Source organism: Accipiter gentilis, chromosome 15 (genome assembly GCF_929443795.1).
Source record: "Accipiter gentilis chromosome 15, bAccGen1.1, whole genome shotgun sequence".
Lineage (NCBI taxonomy): Eukaryota > Metazoa > Chordata > Aves > Accipitriformes > Accipitridae > Astur > Astur gentilis.
The window spans coordinates 17,711,344-17,734,387 of record NC_064894.1 but is presented as its reverse complement, the minus strand read 5'-3'; the positions used below and the strand labels follow the sequence as shown (position 1 = coordinate 17,734,387).

At 33.3% G+C, this 23,044-nt stretch overlaps 1 protein-coding gene across 6 annotated transcripts in view; it reads left to right on the top strand.

Annotated features, from left to right (window-relative positions):
* ASCC3 (activating signal cointegrator 1 complex subunit 3) overlaps positions 1-23,044 on the top strand; it is a 278,562-nt gene that overhangs the window by 138,664 nt on the left and 116,854 nt on the right. For 5 of the 6 annotated variants that reach the window (XM_049818318.1, XM_049818319.1, XM_049818320.1 and 2 more), the window contains one exon: positions 6,958-7,092. In XM_049818318.1, coding sequence (XP_049674275.1) covers positions 6,958-7,092 — 135 coding nt within the window. Of the gene's footprint in view, positions 1-6,957; positions 7,093-11,311; positions 12,440-23,044 lie in introns of those variants that run through there. The other variant, XM_049818324.1, reaches the window with a different exon arrangement.

Below are 23,044 nucleotides of genomic sequence, written 5' to 3'. Positions count from 1 at the left end.
GTTACAGAGAATGTTAGTTTGAAAGACACATTTTCCAGTAGCAAAAGTTAGCGCAAGCATCTTTACTGTCCAAGGCAGAAGAAAGGTGTTTCAAGGGATTTCAAGTACCCAACTATAAATTTTCATGAATTATTTTAGACATTTTTGTTACGTGTGTATGTGGTGTGTTTTTTCTTTCTCCTGTAAGTGAAAAGTCCTACTAGCACCTAGTTATGTGTCTCTGATAACAGAAGAGTACTAGTTCTTGCAGGTATTTTGAATAGTAGCACACTTTTCGGTGCTTTGGTGAGGCACTAACATGTTTCAGAAAGATTACAACATGGAATATGCAACACTTGGGGGATGCAAGCACTTCCTGTTGTGAAGTTTAAACAAAGTCTGTGGTGAAAATGTTTGATTTGTTCCATACTTTAAGAAAATTCTGGAGAGGTAACCTAGCTAGAGACATTTGCTTTCTCCTTTCTGGTGTATTTGTTATTATTTAAAAGCTTTGGTTTCAGGAGAGCAGCAGCAGACGCTTTCAGCGCTAAGGCTATATACACCAGAGCTAGCTTTGAACTGCAGAGTACAGATCTAATTACACAGCTTGTAGCTGTGGAACCGCTTCTCTCTATTCTAAATTACTTTTCCTAACTTATTTGCATAATTTAATGCACAGAGATTTTGCCACTGAAATATAATATTCTCTGACACAGTTAGGACAGGCTAAATTAACCCTCTTGACTATATTGCTGTCTCACAACGTATGTGGTAAATGCTTACCAACTTCATTGGGGGAAAAACATTCAACAAGATGTTATTTGTCAATTTTTAGCTAGGGCTGGTTCTTTACAAACATATTTTGTGATGTACAGAGATGGTAAGTAAATATTAGCCTTAAGATTGGGTACCCCAAATCAGCTAATAAAGCAGTCTGTTTTTTTAATCAGACTTGGTGTCTGTCTATCTCTCACTGAGAAGTTCTTTTTATTGTCAGCAATTCGTGCAATCATTTTAAATTTAAAAATTTGATCAGGTGTTGATATCTGATCATGAAATTCATAAAAGTCAATGATTTGAGTGTGCATTATTAGTTTAAAAACATCAGGAGGTAAATTTCATAAAGAAAACATGCTACACATCTGAAAAAAGAGTATCTTTCTATAAGAACTGTAGAAAGGCTTCCAAGTAGAGGACAGTTATACAATGCTTGTTTCTTAGTTATTTTTTGCATAAGAAGGTCTTATGTCTTTCTGAATGAATGATTGCTATGCTGTCAGACATTGTCATACAAGGATTCTTTAAGAAGAAGAAGGAGCCATATAAAAACTGTTAAGAGAATATCAAATCTGTTCTTTGACCAGTGAATATTCTGATGATTTTTATGCATTAGACCTTTATTTCTTTTAGTTCATTTAGCGCAAGAGATTTAATATCTTAAAGTAGTTCTGTGTCAGGACACATCTTCATTCCAGAAGATTAAAATCGTGTGATGGATACAATAGAGAATAATAGAAAATGAAGAGGTGGTCTGTTATGTAGGACAAAGAAACACTTCACTGAAAATTTTGATTTTGTCCCTGCCTCTGACAGTTTCTTTCTGATGTTACAGAAGCTGAAGATGGTGAAATAAAAATCTTCAGGAGTACATACTCATCAGGGCTTCTAAATTTTAAGAATTATGACATAGGAAGCATTGGTCTGATTTAAGACTATTGGGTGCTCATGGCTTCAATGGAGTTAATTGGAGCTCTGCTTTTTGTTTATCAAGTCATATATAGTAAGCAGTATGATCTCACATGTTAAGTTTCACACTCACATAGTGAATACACTTAACCTTAGTTTCACTTGCAAAATGGGAATATGAGGAAACAATGTTGTATACATTTTTCTTTGTATTATGTGTTTCTGACTTCTTGTAAGGGTTAACCTCACAGCAAATCCCATTATGGAATTGTTAATTCTTGAGACCAGGGTTTGATCAGAGTATGCTAGATAAAACAAAGTAAAAACTGGATCTTGACTCATTAATTGAGTGTTGTCTGTTTCACATACAAAATGCGGCAGGCAATGTTTCAATGTAAGAAGGAAGATTAAATACAGACTGTGTTTGTTGGAGACTGACTTCTCAATTTAGCAACTTCCCATTTTCTACATATTTCGCATGGTAGCCCACCAAGCTCCTTCAGGTCAGTGTTGGCAATGCCAGGGGTTGGGTTTTTTTATTTCTCATGCCTAGCTACTGTTCCTAATAATGCACTTGAAACGTCTTCCAGTCCCCTGAGAGTGAAACAGGCTGCTTGTTTTTCAATTCTTGTGGAAAACCTAGTATGGAATTGCACTTGGACTGTTTAGTTTCAGCTGCATGTAGGCAGCAGCTTTAGAAATCGTAACTGAAGTTTTATCAAGTCTGTACCAAGCCTCTGCTAACTGAAAGCAAAAACATCTGCTGTTTAAATATTAACTCCTCAGTTCACTGGGTAAATGGAGTAAACAAGAATGTTGATGTTCTTTACGGCTACAGTTTATTTTTATATATAGTATTGGATATCAGATAGAAGTTTTCAATGTTATTAATTCCTTGAAATTTATTGAGTATAATGGTTAAAAGATAAAGGGACCTTGGAGCATAAAGTGCAATGTGATCCCAATCCATCTGTCTTCCAGTTCTTAACGCATCTAAACTGAGTACGTCCTACTATCAAAGTTCCTAAAGCTCCCAGGATTGTTTCTGAACTTATACTATGGCAGGCAGTGATGAGAAAGGAATGTTTTATTTGTTTTTAGGTAAAAGGCTCCAACTCTTTTTCCAGCACTGTTGACATTCTCAGCAGCATGAAAAAAATGTGAAAATGTTTCTCATAAACATTTTGATTAGTGTTTTCATGGCTTTTGAATATTGTATCAGCGATCCTGCAGTTACAGTGGTAATATTCTTGTGGACTTTTAACTGTAAGCATTGCACAGTAGTTCTTTCTTTTCTTTTTTTCTTCTCTTCTTCAATTCCCTGCCCAGTACCCTGGACTGTATAATTTTATTTCTGCCAAGAATTCCATTTTTCTAGGAAATTTTAAATTTAATTTATTTTATGGTCTTATTTCTTAAGGCATTTTGGTCTTTTCTAGTACCCCTCATAGCTGTGCTTTTAATATCTGCATTTCTTGAGCTCATAGGTATCTTATCTAGCATCTCAAGTAGGTGACTGCAGGCGTGCCCAATTCTGTATAACTATTACATTGGTAAACCTTCCGTAGTGCTACGTAATATTTTTTGTCATTTTTTTAGATTAATCCTCAAGTCTGTCCTCATTTCAAACAAAATGAAGGTGCCAGACTTTGAAAAAGAATTCAGATTCTTTGCTACTGGTACAAGCTGATTGAGTGATGTGTTTTAAAGTATGTTAATTGAAAGTATTGCAAAAGTAATGCTACGTAGTCATTTTAGAAATGTTCAGTGGCCAAGATTCAGTTATAACATATACTTAACATGTTTGTATAATATTCTATAGCAAAGCATCAGCTATTAGATTTTATTTTCCCACAGAAGTTCATATTGAGTTTCTAATATTTCTGTATGACTAGTAAAATTTAGAAGTGAATGTTACTGCTTCATCCATCAGTGTACTGCTTTTTGCACAGTTTCATCCCAAGAAAGAGATTGGATCAAATCTGCTTTCAAGGTGAGGTAGAATTAGGGGCGGGGAAGAAACATGAAAAATAACAACAAATTTTCTCCTAAGTCTTCAAATTAATATTTCCGTATCTTTTTGGTGTTGCTTATCATTGTCTTCGCAGGACCAGGAGGACATCATAGTGACAATTTACTTCAGAGTGTCAGTTCCTCACAGTTCTGCCTGATTATGACTGGAACTAAGAGGGATTTTCCTCACACATACTTGCAGGAATGGGCTCTATGCAAACATTGCAGTTGCTGTTCATTTATATAATAATTGAAAGGAAGATTCCTCCGTTAAGGACCTATTTTGTACTGTGATCATTTCTGCGACTAGTAGTGTGCGCTCTACTTTGTGTAACTGTAGTGACTTATGGTTTTACCTGTTCTCATTTCCCAGTACAGCTTTTTTTACCCCCTTTTTTTTTTAAACAGGTGTAGGCCACCAAAATGTTACACCTAGCTTTTTTTTTTTTTTTACTGTACCTTGTTTAGTTTGAAGTTAACTCCTAATATGACTCTCTGTATCTTGTTTAAACAATCCATAAAGAATTATAATTAAGAAGTTTCTTGGCTATAGATGCACACTTGTGTGCTTATTTGCTTCCTATTTTATTTGACTGTTTTTATTAGTTCCTTTCAAACTTTAAAAGCATTCCTGCTTGCAGCTTCTCTTTGAGCTTAGTCCTTCTAGCCATGTAACTCCCACCCACTCAAAAAAATTCAGTCAGACCACACTTCATTTGGTCTTTGATTAGGAATTTTTAAAAAATCAGGAGAACCAGTAAGTTATTTATCAATATTATGTCAAAGCATGCAGAAATATATTAGTCTAATATGTTTGAACTTAATTAATATTAATGCTGTGTAAACACCATTCTCAAAGTTGCCATTTTAGATTTAAGATATAGGTAGTGATTTCAAAATTAATGCAAGACTGAAATAAAAATGGAATCTAAAAGATCAAAATACAACGTAAAACCAATCAACAAACCTATTTCGCAGTTAAATCATAAGACCCCTTAGTGCATATGTGTGTCTCTTTTTTAGGAATCAACCCATCAAATGTTTTTACACTTCCTAATTCAGGAGTTTCAAAATTACCTGGATAAAAAAGACCATTCCTATTTCACCTTAATGCCTGCTACTGTATTTCTTCAGTTTCTCAACTTTCAGAATTTAGCTGTTTCCACAAGATTAATTTTTAATCCATTTGTCAAAGAAACAAACGTTAATATGACTCCATTTAAAAAGGAAACAAATTAGTAAACTATAAAATCAAGTTGATTTTAAAAGTGAAGATTTTTTTTCAGTGAAACCTGTTGACACAGAATTTATAATAAGTGAAAATTCACTGAAGAAGACATAGTGGATCTGTTAATAAAAGGAAATTGCTGGTTTGAGTAGTTATATATTTTTATTCAGGCTTTTTATAGAAAAAAAAATACAAAAAGCTAAATAGACAAGTAATCCTTAAACAATTAATGAAGACAGAAGGGACATACACTATACTTTTGTTATGTTGCAGTTCTCTTACTTTTTGAAGAAATTTTTTTCAAAAAATTTGCCAGTATGGTTTTTTTAAGTTAGAGAAAATTGCTGTGTTGCTAACTGTGACATGTGTCTGAGAATATTTCTACTCAGGTGAAAGCTAATAATTGTAGGAGTCATAGTGTTACTAAATTGATGATGGAAAGATGTATCAAATAAGCTAAAACAGGTAAGGAGTAGTTGCTCCCAGTGATCAAATAGTTATATACACATTGTTTCTCTTTTCATATCTTCTCTGTATAGTGACCTGAATTAATTTGCTTGTTTTTATTATAAATTCATAATTTATATAAATTCACAACTATTATGTCTACTTTTTATATAAAATTATGTATACATTATATTTTTACAATTAAATTACGAATTCCCAAATTAAGAACAGAGGCAATAACTTTTTCAATTATACCCTAAATACCACTACTTTCTTAACAGTGTTTCATTTAGAGTAATTCAATTATACACTGCAAGTTGATACAAGCATGATAGTGCCAAAAGGCCAAAACTAAATCGGTGGTTTTCTGGAATTTGAAATACCAATCTTAAAATTCAGCTGAAACTACCTTAAAACAGACCTGTAACTCCATGGTTATATTTTTTATTAAAATTAGATGGACTTGCAAAACAGTGTTTGCCATTTACTCAAGAGCCAGGCACTCAAACTTTTCCATATGCAAGTTTTAAAAACACAGAAATTCTCATCCTTGATCAAAGAGTTGTCTGACCAAGTATGTGGGGTCAATTTAAGCAGACCCTGGGCAATAAAAAGTACTTAGGGGGACTATATAGAGTGTTCTCCGTAGCATAGCTTTCTCAACAGTATGTGGTTAACAGATATTCAGAACTGTTACTACACTGGAATTAAGTGGTATTTAATCACTTTCCCTTTCTACGCCAATCAAGGGGGTTTACTGTCATGATTCATCTTAAATGTGCCTTGCAGTGAATCTTAATATCCGTTTAAATGGTCCATATACATATCTAAAGGAGTAAGTATTAACATCTCATTGCTGTCTCTTGGTTTGGATACCATATGTGATGGTAATAAGCGCAATCAGGTGACAGTGGAGTTGGTTGGATGATAACCAACTGTATTTGCGAACCCTACTGCAGACATGGTTACAAATAATTTTTGATTACCACTCAACTCTTAGTTGATATTTTCAGGGAAATGTCCACAGTGTTTCTAAGGTAGCTTACTGAGTGATAGTATGTGGTTTAAAACTCATGTCTCTTAGTTTAAAATTTGTATTCCCATATGTGTTTTGCATTTGTTGGTGCTTAATTTCATTCTTCACTTTGATTGTCCAGTGGTTTGGGACTACAGTATTCTCCTGAGGTTCTTTATAGTCAGTTTTTGTTTCAGCTGTCTCACGTAGTCAAGTCATACCATCAGGAAACATATCATCTCTCTATTTGCTTTCCAGATCATTTAGGTTGTATCAAATAACACAACTCTTCACAGCAATTGTAATCTCCCTACTTTGTGAAAATGAACTCTTTATTGCCAACAATTGTTCCCTATCTTTTAAAGACTAAAGAATTAAAAAAGAGAACCTTCTGAAAAGCTGTTTGAAAATATTAAATACAATATAGGCAGGATCACCCTTTAATTTCCCTAAAGCAACATTAGTTTTCATCAATATATCATGTATTAACTATTTTTTTAATTCTTCCTATAGAGAATATTTTGTAACTAAAGTGTTTTCATTATTTGATTAAGAGTTTCTCATCAGTGCTGTTTCTTTCTGTCTTAAGGTAATGGTGTTTGTTCATGCTAGAAATGCCACAGTACGAACAGCTATGGGTCTTCGAGAAAAAGCAAAAAACAATGGTCATATATGTCACTTTTTGTCACCCCAAGGATCAGATTATGGACAAGCTGAAAAACAGGTAAGTGAATCATTTACGTTGGTAGTCTTCACAATCCTAGAATTGATGTTTTTACAAGACAGTCCAGGATGGGAATAGATGAAGCATTTTTGATCTTCTGGGAAAATATATTTTGCTCTGAAGGGACATGTGGAATTGCTGAGTTGAATAGAGGAAGGGAAAGAGTAATGGTGAAGGAAAAGTGCTGTTACTTTTAGGTTTTTTAAAAAAGTTGATAATAGGTTGTGTTTTATGCAACTTGTACTGCTTGACAGTAGTCTTCATGTAATCTGCAGCTCAGGAGGTCCCTAAACCACCAATTGCCGCAATTCAGGAGAGTATGCATCTCCTGCTTTTTGCACTTTCCCTAAGCATCTGCTACTGTCCACTCTTGAGACAGAAAACTGTCTTAAAGTATTGATTTGACCTAGCCTGTAAATTTACCACCTTGCCTCATGAATCAACTAATGGTGGGCAATCAAAAAGTAATCTATTTGAGAGTCAAAAGTGGGAAAGCCATTTGAATCTCACAAGGGTTTAGCCTGCTTAATCTGATCTTGTTTAAAAATATGTATATGGATCGTAAATTACTAGTATTTTGAGCAGTGGCCAAGTACTTGCCAGCTGAAACTGTGTTCATTTTTATGCATTCTAACAGTTGTCTTTGTATGAATTGTGTTAGTTGACCCTCCAAATTTTTTTCTGTTATATAACATACAGAAGTAATTTGGTTGCAACAACTTCTTTTCATCTATTCAAGCAATATGCCAGTATTTCTGCTGAGAGAGTATTTCCAAAACAATTCTTAATTCAGTGTTATATATGACATTTACATTTGGTGATATTAATTGAGGTCTAAAGATTGGAGTTAACAGTGTCTTGTTAATATTTCTTGAAAAATAATGTTCTTTCTCTCTCCCCAACTAAATAGCAGAACATAGAGGAGATACTTATTCATTGTAGAAAGTATAATGTATGTATAAGATACCTTCTCTTACTGGCAAATGTATTGATAAACTCTTAAATATTTTGTGCCCCTGTGAATTAGGAATTTTTTGAGGGCTTTAGATTCTGTGTCTGTCCTTAGATGTAATAAATATGTTACCTTATTTTATACCTCTGAAAAGAATGGGAAAGGATTCATTCAGACTTACTAGTTATGAATGGAGCATAAATGTTACAGCTGGTAAATTCAAATTTCTGAAATGTAGAGAAAATTCTGTTTTATAGAAGATTATTTAAAATCAGGATCAAATATGTTCTTTCTGTCAAGATGCTTCTGAGAGCTATAGTAAATATTTTGAAAACTATGCTAATTTATAAATTGATGTCCTTATATTTCATAAAATAGCATATTAAAAAGCCCCTCATTTTCTAGTAGATGTTAGTATCTGCTGCATTGTAAAAATAACATGAAACCTGAACCTAGAGATCCCATGTTTTTACTGTAACAGTGGTAATTAACGCTGAACTTTTTCTCATTAGAATTCTTAGAACCAAATGTGAAACTCTTAGTTTATTAAAAATAATATTAGGGTTTTTAATGCTAAATACAGAAAAAAAAATATTTGAAGCTATTGAAAGTACCACTGCTTCTTTCGACACTCAAAATTATTGCTAAAGAAGTTAGGAAAAATTATATACTTATTTCAGCAGTGCATATTATGTGAGGCATCCGTCAAAGTGTTTGTCCAGCTCACTCTGTATTTTGGTGAAAACTACTGCTGTATGTTTAGTTCTTCTCTTCATTCTGGGATTAATGAATTAGAAAGCATATTCTTATGTTGATGGGAACCACAAGAATGTCACAGAGAGAAGAAAAGTTCTAAACCTGTTTGTAATACACATTATTGCCACCTGTGCTTGGATAGTGATTCAGGGTAGCATTTATAGTACAAATTAAGAGAGTGGTAGATAACACGGCCTATAGGTTGGTTGTCTACATATCTGAAATAACTTCTTTTTCGAAGGGTATTTATGCATCACACTGAAATCTAGGAGATACTGAGTAAAATAGCAAATCTCCCTGCTCTTTATTTTGTCCCCTACATCCCCACCCAAGCACACATATATTTGTTATGAATCCCAGCATCTGTTCTAAATCAAATTTTGAAGTGTTTGAGGATTGTAGTTCCAAATGTTGATCTGTGCGAAAGATTGTAGAGAAGCTGACTTTGCTTTAGAAGATACTTACAGAAGTCTTCTAACTTTTATAATAAAGCAAACTGGCCTTCATTGTAACTAAAAGCATATGAATTCTTCTCTTATATTTCATGGGAATCTTTGATCCTTTTGACTACTTTCCACATTATTACAATAGCAAAAAATGCTTCTTTTGCCCAGAAGGTTTAGGGACTTGTATGTTATAAAATGTAACTGAAGAAGCATGAGTGGTATTGTGAAGAACCATTCCACATACTATAATAAAGCCAGAGACTATATTCTGTCAGACTTGTGAGTACACCAGAGGTTTCAGTGATTAGAGCATGTGGAGGTTTGTTATTAAAACTATTACTGTTCAGTCTAAATTTTCTTTTTCATTCTTAGCAGTAAATATTTCTAACAGAATTGACTATAGTAACAGTAGTAACGTACGTGCATCTTACCAAAGGGTTTTATAATCACATGTTTTGTCTTAGGAACTTTCTGAACTAAAATTTCTAAAGATTTCGAAGTGTAACAGATAAAGACACAAGGCACAGTGACATCAAGCTGCATATAAAGAGATTGTTTTTCCCTTAACTTTCCCCTCCCCCTCCAATAAATCCATCCTGTAATTAAACACCTAAGGCTGGAGTAGCACTATCTGAAGCATGTGCAATACACATCTACATTCAGGTAACCTGAAAGTGTAGAAATTTTCTCCTCCACTGGTAATTCTAATATTGGAGAGATTTACTCTCTAAGATAGCAACTTCAGTACCACATAGGTGTACAGACAGAGCCTACATGTATAGGCATAAGTGACTGTAACCAGGAATTATAACTGTTCAGTTTTCTACCATTAAAACTGTCAAAACCCCGCCATTGTTATTGCAGCCAGGTGTGGTTCTGAACAGAACGAGGCAGAGTTGTAGAAACACTGCAGAGACACACTAATGGTTTCATAGTTTTTGTGGACAAGAAGGACCAGCTGTTGTGGAATGTTTGCAATGTGATGTAGAGAACTAAGCAAGGCCCGAATTTCTGTTAGAGCTCCAGCAACAATTTTCAGCATGTATATAGCCTTTATGCGTGTCATTCTTCATGTCTGAATTGGCCTGCCTATACTGCTCTAGACCTAGGATCTCACACTGGTTCTCTTCGCTAATTTAATTTTTTCACTGTGAAAGTTCTTATTCATTTAAATAATGCAAGCTGTTCTTAGGCATACATCAAGCTACTCAGTAAGTCTCTTAATGGCAAATTTCCGGTGGCCAGGAGAATATACTGGGAAGAGCATTGATACGTATTCTTCCCTAGGCAGTTGCTGTTCAGAGAGACTACTGCTCTAGCCAGACTTTCAGTCTGACCTGGCACAGCGGTTCTTATGCCTTAGACTATAAATCAGATACATCTTATGCAATAAATTGAGTATTAACATGAGAAAACACATGACTTGTAAGAGCTTTTCAGGGTTCTTTTTAAAATCCATTCTCAAAACATGACCTAGGTTCTTTGCTCCCAAATATCTCAAAGCTCATCCTGTAGGTGAGCCAGACGGCACTGTGGAACCGATCAGTTCTTGCAAGCATTTACCATTCCTTCAGAGTGCTTCTGATTTCCAAACTATACCTTTAATCTGCAAGATCACATTTTAAATTTTTGATCACCAGTACAAATATGAAATAACCATGGGCCAAATTGGATCTCTGAAGAACCTCATTAGACATTCTGTCAAAGTTACTATATACAGTTAATTTCTTTGATCATCATTACCTAATTTTAATCTCCTTAATAAGTGAAATTCATTTTATATAGTACTAAATTCCCAGTGCCATACCATATAAATGAAATTTCTGACAGAAGTATAACTGTATTATAGCAATGCTATGTGGTGCATAGTGATTAATTTAAGCTTCATATGTTTGTCTGACAAGAGCTATCTTGTATAAAAGGGTGTTTATTCTCACAGTTCCCAAAATTACTGGACTGCAGGCCATTCAGTCTTGCCATTTCATTTGACATGAAATTTAGCAATAGCTGCCAGAGAATACTCTTGATAATGTAATACAATCCTTATTTTGTATTCTGTATACAGTGTTCACTGCAATGGATCAAGAAGATGTTTAGAAACATCTGAAATCCTGTGTATGACTTACAATAATAAGTAATGCCCAAATCATGCATGTCCTAGTCTAGGCACAGCAAGTGTGAGTGAAGGCTACTTGAACACACAAGAGGAACTGAAAAATAGAATAGTTAAAAGCATTGTATTCTTCGCTGGCCTTAAAAATTTGAAAGCAATTTTACTAATCCTCTTAATTATCTGTCAAATGGTTTTAAATTATTAGAAATTAATTTTTAGAGAACATTCATCAAATATTTGATGTGTAATCATTTGTTTGACATTTAATTATTTCAGAACAAATCCTCATTTTATTTTTGTTTTACTAACAACATACCTAATATTTGATATGCCATTAAAAAAACTATAAAAATAAAATGAGGATATGTATTCAAATACATTAGGCTATATTAAATGTCAAACATATATTGAAGTTCCCTATTTGTTTTATAATTACTATTACTATATTTTTTTACTTTTTAAAAATATTTGCTAATTATCTCTCAGAGAATGAAATGAAACTCTTTCTATTTCTCTCATGGGATATTTTATTCAGTAGTCCTGCTTAATGGTCAGAGACAAAATTCGTAAGATGATGTGGTCCTAACAATCGATGGGTTAAAGAAAAATGTGTTCTATATAGAGTGATTCTACTGTTTTAATGAATCCTGAGCTGTGGAATTTAGTATTAAGAGTTACTTAGATGGACATTAAGGTTTTGGAGAGGTCTGTTTACAGAGAAATATATTGTGAACAATAGAAAAATGTTGCCTTCAGGTTTTTTAGCAGTACTCCTATCTGTTGGGGTTAACTTAAGCAGTAACTGTTGTAAACTGAAATAAAAAGTTGACAGAAACGTAAACAATTTCTTTTTGCTTTTGCTTTTCCTGACCTTTAAAAGGAAAAACATTTGAAGTTTGATGTATATTTCTGTTATTGTGATATTTACTTTAAGTGTCACTCTAGAAATTGTATTTGCACAGCTTTAGATTGGTAGCTCTATTTTCTATTTGTAGTTCTATATACTCCTGTACATTGTATACAGTCTACTGGAATTTTTCTAGTGGTTTTATTATGAATCACAAAGTATAAAATATATGGTATAGATTGAATTCTGTTATCAACTAGCTTTCTGAAAATCAGTCTCTGATCCAAGGATTTCAGATTTGTTGGCTTGCCTCTCGAACTCTGATAGTTTCAGCACTGAGGTAACAAGTAACAGTCTTCTGCTATCCTGTGAAAAATAAAATGGACTTTTTTTTCCCCTGATCTATGGGCTTGATTATATATTCTGTTTTATCTATCATGAGCATCAACTTGATATGCAACAATGCTTAGTTTTACCCTGTTTATCACTGGAAAGCTGCCTCATGAATATTTGTTCTACTTACAGAAGCTGTGCTGTGTTAGTAATGGGACTCCTAGAAGCAAAATGGGTTAGCAAACCTTTTTCTAGAATGATCTCTGAGGTTGCAAATACAGCTGAGAGAGGTGCTGGGTTTTTTGTTCAAGAAACTACAAAAAGGTGTTTTATGCTTTTGTATACAGCTTTTCAGCAATTTCAGAGTTATTCAGGTTAAAATCAGTAATGGATTTCATCGCTGTAAATGTAAGATTTAATGCCTCTTCTTACTAATTTTCCATGGAAATGCTCTGATTAACTGTAGGATAATGTGTTACCTATAGCATCCCCTTTCATTGTTGACAAAATTTCCTATTAAATACTAAATGTGCTTAGTAAGATCTTTTGAAACAGTTGTCGTATTTACAATATGATTAAGCTTCTTTCCTTAAATGAAGTCTATTGCAGCCTCCTGCAAGGTAGTGCAGTATTTGCATTCAGTCAATTCAGATCTTAAGGTAAATACATTTTTAAAAATGTCTTTTTTATTTGTGCTTGTAAATACAGAAACTGAAATTCAAATTTGCATTGTTTAAAAGAATGTTTTTAATTCTTAGTTTTATTTAAATCTAATTTTTTTTTTTATGTCTTTGATTAAAATACACTGAAACTTTTTTCTCTCTGGGATATGGGAATAATATTAGGCTAACAGAGGTTCCTTGATATCAGGCTATGACATTGCTTACTGTAATGAGTAGCTCTAACAAGTTATTTGGTTGATTCTACAGTCATAGAAGTTTGCACAGTCAGCATATGTGTATTTTTTTTTCCTTTAAAATTGACATAAATGTTGAATGCACTGTAGAACTAACTTATTTCAATATACATAAGTGAATGTATACTAAAAATATAATATATTTAACCATTTTCCTATGCATTCTTAGCTATTTCTTACATGAAAATTTGTGATCTCCTTGTCTTTCCTGAAGTTTTAAACTCATTCTGGGGCACTGACAGAGAGAAAAGCCACACAATGTTCTTTTTTCTCTGACTGTGAAAATCTCCTTCAGTTAGCTGCTAGAATGTTTTAACATGTAATCCAGGTCAAAAAGAAAAAGTTTGCTATGTCTTTTCACAGTAGTTATTAATTGATAGCTTCCCTGGGTAAGATGATTTCAACTTGAAATCTCATTGTTACATAAAGTATATATGGATATCAAATAGCTATCCTAGTAGTAAAGAAACACTTTTCCAAAGAAAACTTCAAAGCTGTTTGGGAGGGAAAACCAAAACCAAAACAACGCAGTATGATTGCTTTCATATTCACCAGTTTGGGAAAGAGGACTACACCCTTTCCTCTTGAGCAACAGCCTACTACCCACTTTTGGGTTTTGCCAGTGCTTGCTTTCACCATGTGTAATGAAGTTCAGGTATATATTAAAAATATGTAAGATTTCTTGAGAGCATAAAGCTCCCTTTTCTTCATGTTTTCTTCTGTCATTTAACAGATTCAAAGGCTGGCAATAGCTGGCCACTTGTGAACATTCCAGCAAGAAGAAATTATAAGATAATATTAAAGTCAGCATAGGCGCTCTCAGCCCTAGCCCCTCTTCAGCCCTTCTTCAAAGAGCTTGGTTGGATCAGCTGTTTTCAGCTGCTTTCAATCCCTAGGGATTGCTCTAGGCAAGAAATTTTAAAAAGAGATGCTTAATTTACTAATGACCCCTAGGTCTTGCATTCCTTTTCCAAGATGTGCCAGTTAATTCTTGGCTGCACTGTGTAATCTTGTACAATATGTTCACAGTGAAACTGTAGACAATAATCATATTTTTCAGGCACCTTTTCTTTATAGGATGCACCAGACCATACTGGCAAATGGTTCTGGTCACATGCAATTTAAGTAGCTTAGTATGGAAACCATATGCTGAGTAGAAAATAGTATTTAAAGAGATCCTGTCTACTTAGGAGTTCATTTGTCATGAAATAGTGTAGCTATGGTAGTTATTAGTAATGAAGAGTAATGATTGAAAAGTTAATGGGAATTTGTGGGGTTTCTGCACTGCACACTGACAGTGAATGCTGCTTGTTGTTCAGTTGTACTTCGTATTTCATGGTAATTACATTATTCTCAAACAGACTTGATACTGTTCAGTGGTTGACATTCTGTTAAAAACTATATTTGATTCCTTTTACAGGAACTAAACAGAGTAAATTTTCTGAGGTGCAGTGAATCGTATTCAATTTTAGTTTTTTCTCTAGCATCACAGTTGACTTACAAAGGATCACTGCAAAAGTCTCAAAGTACTGTTCTTTGGGGTTGTAAATGAAGGAGATGAGTTTGGGCTTTTTTAAGTGATTGGTCATTGCTTTAAAGATGCAGGCCATCACAGAACACCCTTTGTAGTTGCCTTTGCTGAAACAAAATTCAGAACAAAATCCATAGTTCACAGTTATCCTGTAGAATAAATCTATGTGCTTTCTTCTAGGGTCGCTTGATCTTTTTCCTTCAGAATATCATTATATTTCTTTTGCTTCCTGCGCATTCATGTGAATTTATGTTTCTATATTGTAAAACAATAAATATATAGGGTATCTTTAGACTGTGAATTTTTTAAAATTGAAGGTTTTGCCTATCATAGTTGAAAAATACATGTTCATAAATACCTAATTTGATAGAAAAAATCACTGCAGTATGGGAAACTATCTCACACTGTCTCTTTAAAAATATGATTAGAGTAAGTGCAATTAAATAAATTCACCTGTTGCATGAACTATTCTGTTCATTTACCTACTGATAGTTTTCCTCCTGTTGAACGCAGACTGTGGCAAACATTTGAATTTTTTTTCCCAAGGTACATTTAGATGCTTGATTCAGTACATTTAGATGCTTGATTCAGTTTTACATTTAGAAAACATGATTTTCTTAACAGATGGAGAAAAATACTAAATTTCAATTCAGTTCATATTCTTAATTTCATTTATTGTCAAAGTAAGAAAGCTTTCCAAATACACTTTAGTTTGATTATGATTTATGGAATGGTTTAGCTATGTATGCTCACTGTTTCAGTTGTCATCCACTTTCTACTTCCAACTCCCCCAAATACCATAATTTAGGCAAATTTGGTCAGGCTTTTTAACTATTCCTTTAGTTTATTTGCACAATACATAGAGTAGATCAGAACTGGACAGAAGCATTTTTGTGCTGAAGCTTGCAATGACATTTAGTTAAAATGAATTGTGAAATAAGGAGTAAAATGAGTGCACACTTTTAAAAATTTTAAATAAAAGTGCAATTAGAAGCAACCATTAAGAGTGAATTTGATCCATAGTCTGTTAATACCACATACTGAGAGTGGGAGGTGCTTTGGAGAAAACAAAATAGGTTAAAAACTAATTAAGCATACTTTTGGAAAGTTGTGCAGATTTTTCCCCAGAGAACTGCCAAATATTTATTGCCATGTATTTACTTTTTTAAGTGGTATTACATGTATAGGTAGTCTCTGGTTTTTAGCATATCCTCTATATGTTTTATATTATCCACATTTCTCTGTAGTATGAGGCCAGAATATGTGGACGCTTTGATACCTCCAACATTTAGTTTTATCTTCAGGTTGGTTTGAATTCATCTTAAGCTCCTTTGAACAGGAATTTCAAAAGTCAACCAAGATTCAGAAGAAGCCCTGCTTATTGGAAATCATTGTCCTGGAGAAAAACATTGTATTTTATAAAACCACAAACAGCTATGCTTTAGGATGTACAGATACCATTGCATATCACCTTTATCAAAGTAAAATTATAATTTTGCCTACATTTGCCAAATGTCTTTTAAAAAACCTAATTATTTCAGAAACCTCTTTGTTGCTAGCAGATTGTTACATCAAAAACACCAGAGACTGATTACAGAAGAGTTCCAAAAAACACACAAAGCTAAAAAACAGTATTCTTTTCATCCCACTACTGAGATTTTTGAATGAGCATCATATAAATAAGTATTTGGATACATCTTTGTACATGTACCATGTTAGTAACTTTTGGCTCGTTTGACCAAAAGATAGAACTAGAACTAAAGTATTATGCTAGTGGGAACTAGACTGACAGTATCATGTTTTTGACAAGGCTAGAGTATAAATAAACTGTGCATGAACTATAATGAAAACTGGTAGGTAACAAAAATGGACCTTACTCTGTATTATGGAATGAAAATAAAATTGCTTAAAAAAAAAAAAGGGAGTCAGATTTGGAAGTATATGGCTTGTGAGACATTGCTGGAAGAGTGCAGATAGGAAAACAGCAATATTAGGAAACTTGTGGATTTCAATGCTTAAGTATGAATTCTTAGAAAAATTAAATATTCACCATCCCCATCCCACCAAACAAACCTTCATCTTTGGACAATATCAGTACAAGTAGGTAAAGAATTAATTTTAGTCAACAAAGCTAAAAGATGCAAAATGTGTAAACTTCTAGAACTTAAAATTTTATTTACATGAAATTACAAGCAAATTGTTAGGCTTTTGGTAGAACAAGGTCTTAAACTAATTCATTTTTCAGTACTCAGATAAGACATACTGAAAAACACTGACACTGAAGTAAGTTTTTTCCTGGCATATTTCCTTCCTATCAGATAGTAACTTATTAGATCAACCAACTTGACTAAGCAGCAAGATTTGGTTTATGATCTCCTGTATGGCTATTATGTTGCCAGCTGCTGTGAAAAACTAGCAGTATCTGTTTCTTCTCCAAGCAACAGTCATATGTAATATATGTACTAAATATTTTAAGAAATTCTAAAAACCCAGAAGTGCTGTGTCCTAGTATTTACCATATTCCAAATGGAAAAGCCATTTGAGATAAGTACTGTCAACACTTCTAATGCATTCTCTAGAATGGGATATTAGGAAATATTAAGAACTAGGGTGATATTTCTAGGACATTTGGGCACCAAATGTGTGGGATGAATTGGAATGATTTCAGACAGCGGTTTTATTCAGCTTCAGAGTTTTGTTGGGTAAAATCATTCCTAACCTGTAAGGAAAATTAGAAAAACAACAATAGACAAGCAGGACAGATTCTGTTTTGACATATTTGCAGATGAAGTGCATATGGCCTGAAAACTTTTCCAAAAAATTTACACAAGACTTTCAGATTTGAAAGTTTTTTTGGCTTAGAATTTGTATTTCTTGATATAGTTCACATTTAAAACAGTTCTAATTAGACAAGTAAAACTTTTCAGCATAATCCTGTCTTTGAGAAAGAATATTTTGTTCTTTTGATAATCAATAATTGTTAGGGGATCTTAGCAAAGATTTTGACCATTTAATTTTCTTAAGTCATAAGTAGTGGAACTTAAACTGTGATTACTTCTATAGATAATAGATCTATTACATATTTAAACTAGTATGTGATTATAAGCATTATGGTATCTTGCTTTATCTATATTGATATCAACAATTAGTTAATCAGCCATTGGTCCATTTTAATTCTAATAAAATATATAGTTCTTTGTTACCTCTTTAATAAAGACTGGTGTCGGCATATAGTGGAGTTGTCATGTTTCTGACAGGGCTTGTGCAGCCAGAGTACCCCATAACTCTGTCCTGCCCAGTATCTCACGAGTAAGTTACTCACATTTATATTTTATGCCCCTTGCAATAGAAATCAAAATGCTAATATATCTTTCGTGTATCCCACCTTGACATATCTGAGCTGCCCAGCCATTTAAAAATGTCTAATGAAATATATTTGAAGTTTTACTGAAAATATTTATCTGTACATAAGTTTTGCTATATTGCAATGGTTTATCACCTCTGTAAGAAAACTACATATGTGATTTCAGAAGTTTATGCGCAACTTCTCTGGTGAATCTTTTCAGTGACAGAAGGCAGAAATGGCGAAAATGTGAATTGCTGAGACAGACATGAACATAGGCCAGCAGCTTTCCTAAATACTGCAAGATTTTGATGAAGCTTAGCAAAGGTTCAAAAAAAATGAACTAATTGTCCATGTTTCCCAATAGATACAAGAGGACTTAGACCAAAATGAAATTTGTGTAGGTAAAGATAAGTAAAAACATTTATATTAAGTTACTTTTTCCTAACAATTGAAAAATATCTTCAGGTAAGAATAATCAATAGGGTGTTATATAACTGTATGACATAGTAGTTGTTACCTGGGGAAAAATGTTATGTGTGCAGCTGCTGATTGCCTGAACTCAGCAAGACATGAGACTGTCTACCCTCCACACCAACAAAGTACTTGTGACCAAAAGAGTTTGCAGCATCTTGGTTCTTTGAGAGGCAATATTTACTGGCTGCCACTCAGTTTTCACTGGCAAGTTCAACTTCCACTTTGAAAATCTTATGCATCAACCTTGAAATCATCAAGGTTTCTGATATGTTTTTCTTTTGAATTAAAGATTTTTTTTCCAAAAAAGGACTTGTAGAAACTTCTGTAAAAATATGTTACCTATTTGAATAATGATCTTGAGCAGCATTTTTGAAGAAGCCATGTTGATTTCTCCTAGCTACTGTCAGGATCTGTCATTTTCTATAAGTGACACTGTATGAGTCATTTTGATGATGAGTATTAACACTATGAGATGAAATTTGAATTTCCCATGTGCAAAACTGTCATGATTTCTGTGTTTAAGGTTATGACCTCTAGTTTAGTAATTGTCATGCTAGGGATTCTTCTCTATCTTCTTTATTTTTTTAAGATAGACAAAAACTGTAGGAAGTTAGTTCAAAATTGGCTTATGAATTTGGAAGCTCTAAAATATTGAGAACTGTTGACAAAATGCTAAAAACCTAGTAGTGGGTGGCAAACCCTTAGGTTCTAGAATTTAGAGTATCAAAAGCTTTGCAAAAGCCTTTCTAGACTCTTTGTAATAATAATAAAAGCAGTTAGCTCAGGAATCGAAGGCTGTTGCATCAAGAATGAAAAACACTGCACATTTTCTGTCTATGAGGGTACTTCTGTCTTTCATATACATGAATTTTGTAATCAAATGTAGAACTCCAGCCAAAGCCTTTGATTCTAGAGATCACTTTTTCCAAGTATTGTGCTATATATGTTTATCTAGGACAACAATCAGAAATCTGAAGAGAGTTTGAAACCTTCAGCATCGTATTGCCATGTTTTTATTTAAAGTGTAGTATTGCTGAATAATTGAACAAAGTCCTACCTGGTTTGCAGTTGAAGGTTCTCATTGAAAAACATATTGAAGCTAATGGGAAAAAGACTGTTGGCTTTGGAGTAAACCCTAAGGACACAATTTAATACAGCACAAAATAGCGTTTCATAGAGAAAACACAGCACAGTGTTTAACTTTTTGCAGATATGGATTTTCTGCAAGCTTCTGGAACTGAAAGTAATAGAAAATGTTAATTTGTCCCAGCGATTCATGGGTTAAAAACACGCATATAGGTTAACTATATTACCTAAAATTCTTTTAATGATCCCTTACACTCAAATTATTTTCTGGGATCTTGATTCAATAGTTAAATAGGAAAAATAGTTAAAAAGTGTTTGTACTGCAGCGTAGCATTGAAAATATATCTGGTTTCTTGCTGCATGGGCCTGTAATTTCAAAATAGCTGTAATAGTTATTTTCAGGTATTCTTTAAGATTTTGTTCCTGTGAGGCACATATTCCTGGAAGTAACCACCGAGATCTCTTGTCTAAGGAATGTATCCAAGATGATTGTTCTAAGAGACATTTATCCTTTCAGATTATTGTACAGGTCTGCAATCCATTGGTTCATCATCAAGTAATAATTTATTACTGGTTTGACAGTCATAGCCCTATTTATTATTTTTTCCTACATCGTCCAGTTTCTTTAAATTTCAGATTTCCACACTTGTGGGAAAAATAAACATCAAATGAAAACAGGGATATTTTTGAAACTCACTACAGAAATGGGTGGAAGGTTGCCAACAAGACCCACAATTATTAATAAATCTGTAAAAGCCAAAATGAAACAGTAACTAAGAATATAAAGAATATAGCTAGAGCATATTGGAAGAAAACAAGATGTATAAGATGCTATCTACATGCAAATTCATGTTCTATGTAGAAGTTTCATGTAGTTTTCATCATGAAACAGAACTAGTACTGGTAAATAGTTGAAAACTAAACAAAAAACCAGTAAATAAATTATTTCAGTTATGTATATATGAATTCCAACTATCAAAAGGACTCAGGTTTTTGGAGAAATATGTGGCTACAGGAAAATGATGCTGTTACAGATTGAGTCTGGAAATCTCGCATTGGAATTCTTTATATAAGGGTTCATGCAGTTGAGGAACAAAGTAAATTTAAAATATCTTCAAAGTATTTGTCCAGTGTGGAAATAAATGTTTCAAAGAATAAGTGAGGTGAAACTATCACTTAAAATTTTAAGAAAACAAAGCTAATCGAGATTCTTTTTTGTTTCAGATTTATAGTTTTCAATGCTGAGTATTGAGAGCCACCTTGTGGCCATACTTTTTAGTGCACATGTATGATGGTGATTTTATGGTAGTTGAAAGGGCCTTGCTCATTGTTTCATTTCAGAGCATTTTGAAGATTGAGAATTAAAAATAAATACATAAATATGTTCTACTTCCAGACATCTGGCCTGAAGTGCAGCTGTCTTTTTGACCCAAAAGATGAGTTCTTTATATTCATACGAAATTTCTGAGATAATTTTTTCTTATTGCCTCATTTCTTCCTTTCCTTTTCTCATGTACATTAATGGATGATAGTATAAAATGCAAGATAAATAAGGTACATGTGTAATAAGTCTAATGTGTAATACACTTGTATATATATGTACAAAGTACATGTATAGTAATATAATATCAATTATGTTCGCTGTTGCTAAAAAAATAAAAATTCTTGAAGAGTGCATGTTTTAGGAAGTTAACAAAATTTGACAGTTTTAAGCATTTATTTTTCTATGTCTGTTAGTAATTGTTTTGGTTACTGGAATAACAATAGTAAATAGAAAAATTCAGTATTTATATCTTTCAAGTTTGTATTTACTTTTATGAAATATATGTTTGAAATTAGTTTCAGGCATCAGAACTGGGATTAGTTGGAGAATATGCATGATTATGAATTGGTTACTCTTGAACTCTTTCACAAAATAGCTTTATGAATTTCTGTCTTTCTGGAGGAGACACATCAAAATGTATTGTGACTATAAAGGGGCTGATGTAAATACAGGAAGTCATCAGTGAAAGTAGCAATCTAGATTTTCATGAATTCAGTTTTCTGTTCTGTAATATAAAGTATATGTTCTGTGTAAAGGTGGAAGTTGAAGCAGTACCAGTACTCTACTGAGCATTTTCTTCTGGGATTTTGAGGGGCTAGCGGTAGGATTCCCCATAGAGTTTATACTTACTTCTGATATTAGTAGAAACCTTTTTTCATCTGTGGCTGAATTTGTACTGAGGACTCTCAGACAACTTCAGAGTTTCATAGGTAATTCATTCCATAAAACACAAAACTCCTGAATTTTACTCTCTAACTAAAAATTAAATCAATACCTGTAGAAATTTGCACAGATAAGGAAAAAAATCACTTCACATCTGCTATCCTTTTGCTTGTTAGGGGAAAATTGAGATTAACTAGGCATTTAATCCCATTCTTTGTCTGACAACAGTTTCGGAACATTTCAGTTAGAGTATATTCTCATCAATTTTGTCACATTGGAGAAAACTGTTTCCTGTCATACTTCTAAGTAGCACTATGACCTGTACTGAGTGTGGTGATGACAGATTCTGTGAATATTTTGCATAATTTTGTCCATTGCAAAGAAAGGGCTTTGGGAATGTAATATTTTATGGGAAGGTGCATAATTATATTTGGGGTTTCTAACAGGTACAAAATGAATTTATTATAAATAATGCGCCCTGATTAAGTTGCCATCGTCACCAATAGAAAGGATGTAAAGTCTCCATTCCTATTTTTACTATGATGTTCTATGATGTTAGCTCTGTTATATTCAGGCATTTAAAACCATAGGGTGATCTGATCAATTTTCATGTATAGGGCCATTAACTTTTCAATTGCTTCTTCAGTTTCTCCGTGATACGAGGTATTCAGTATCAGAATAAGCAGGGATTAGTGTGAAGACAGATAATGCAAATTGCAATTTACTTGGAATAGTGAGTGATAATTAAGAGCTATTATTGATACGTGCTGTCTGGGAATGTTGAGACAATGCTACCTGAATCGGTTACAATAGAAATCTGTTGCAACAGAAAGTTATTTGAGGGTCTTCAACTCTTTCCAGGATAATTCTTGTTCATGAGTCTGAATCTGAAACATGCCACTGGAGTGCTTTTCAGGCGAAGACTACAGCACACAGATTTTAGGAG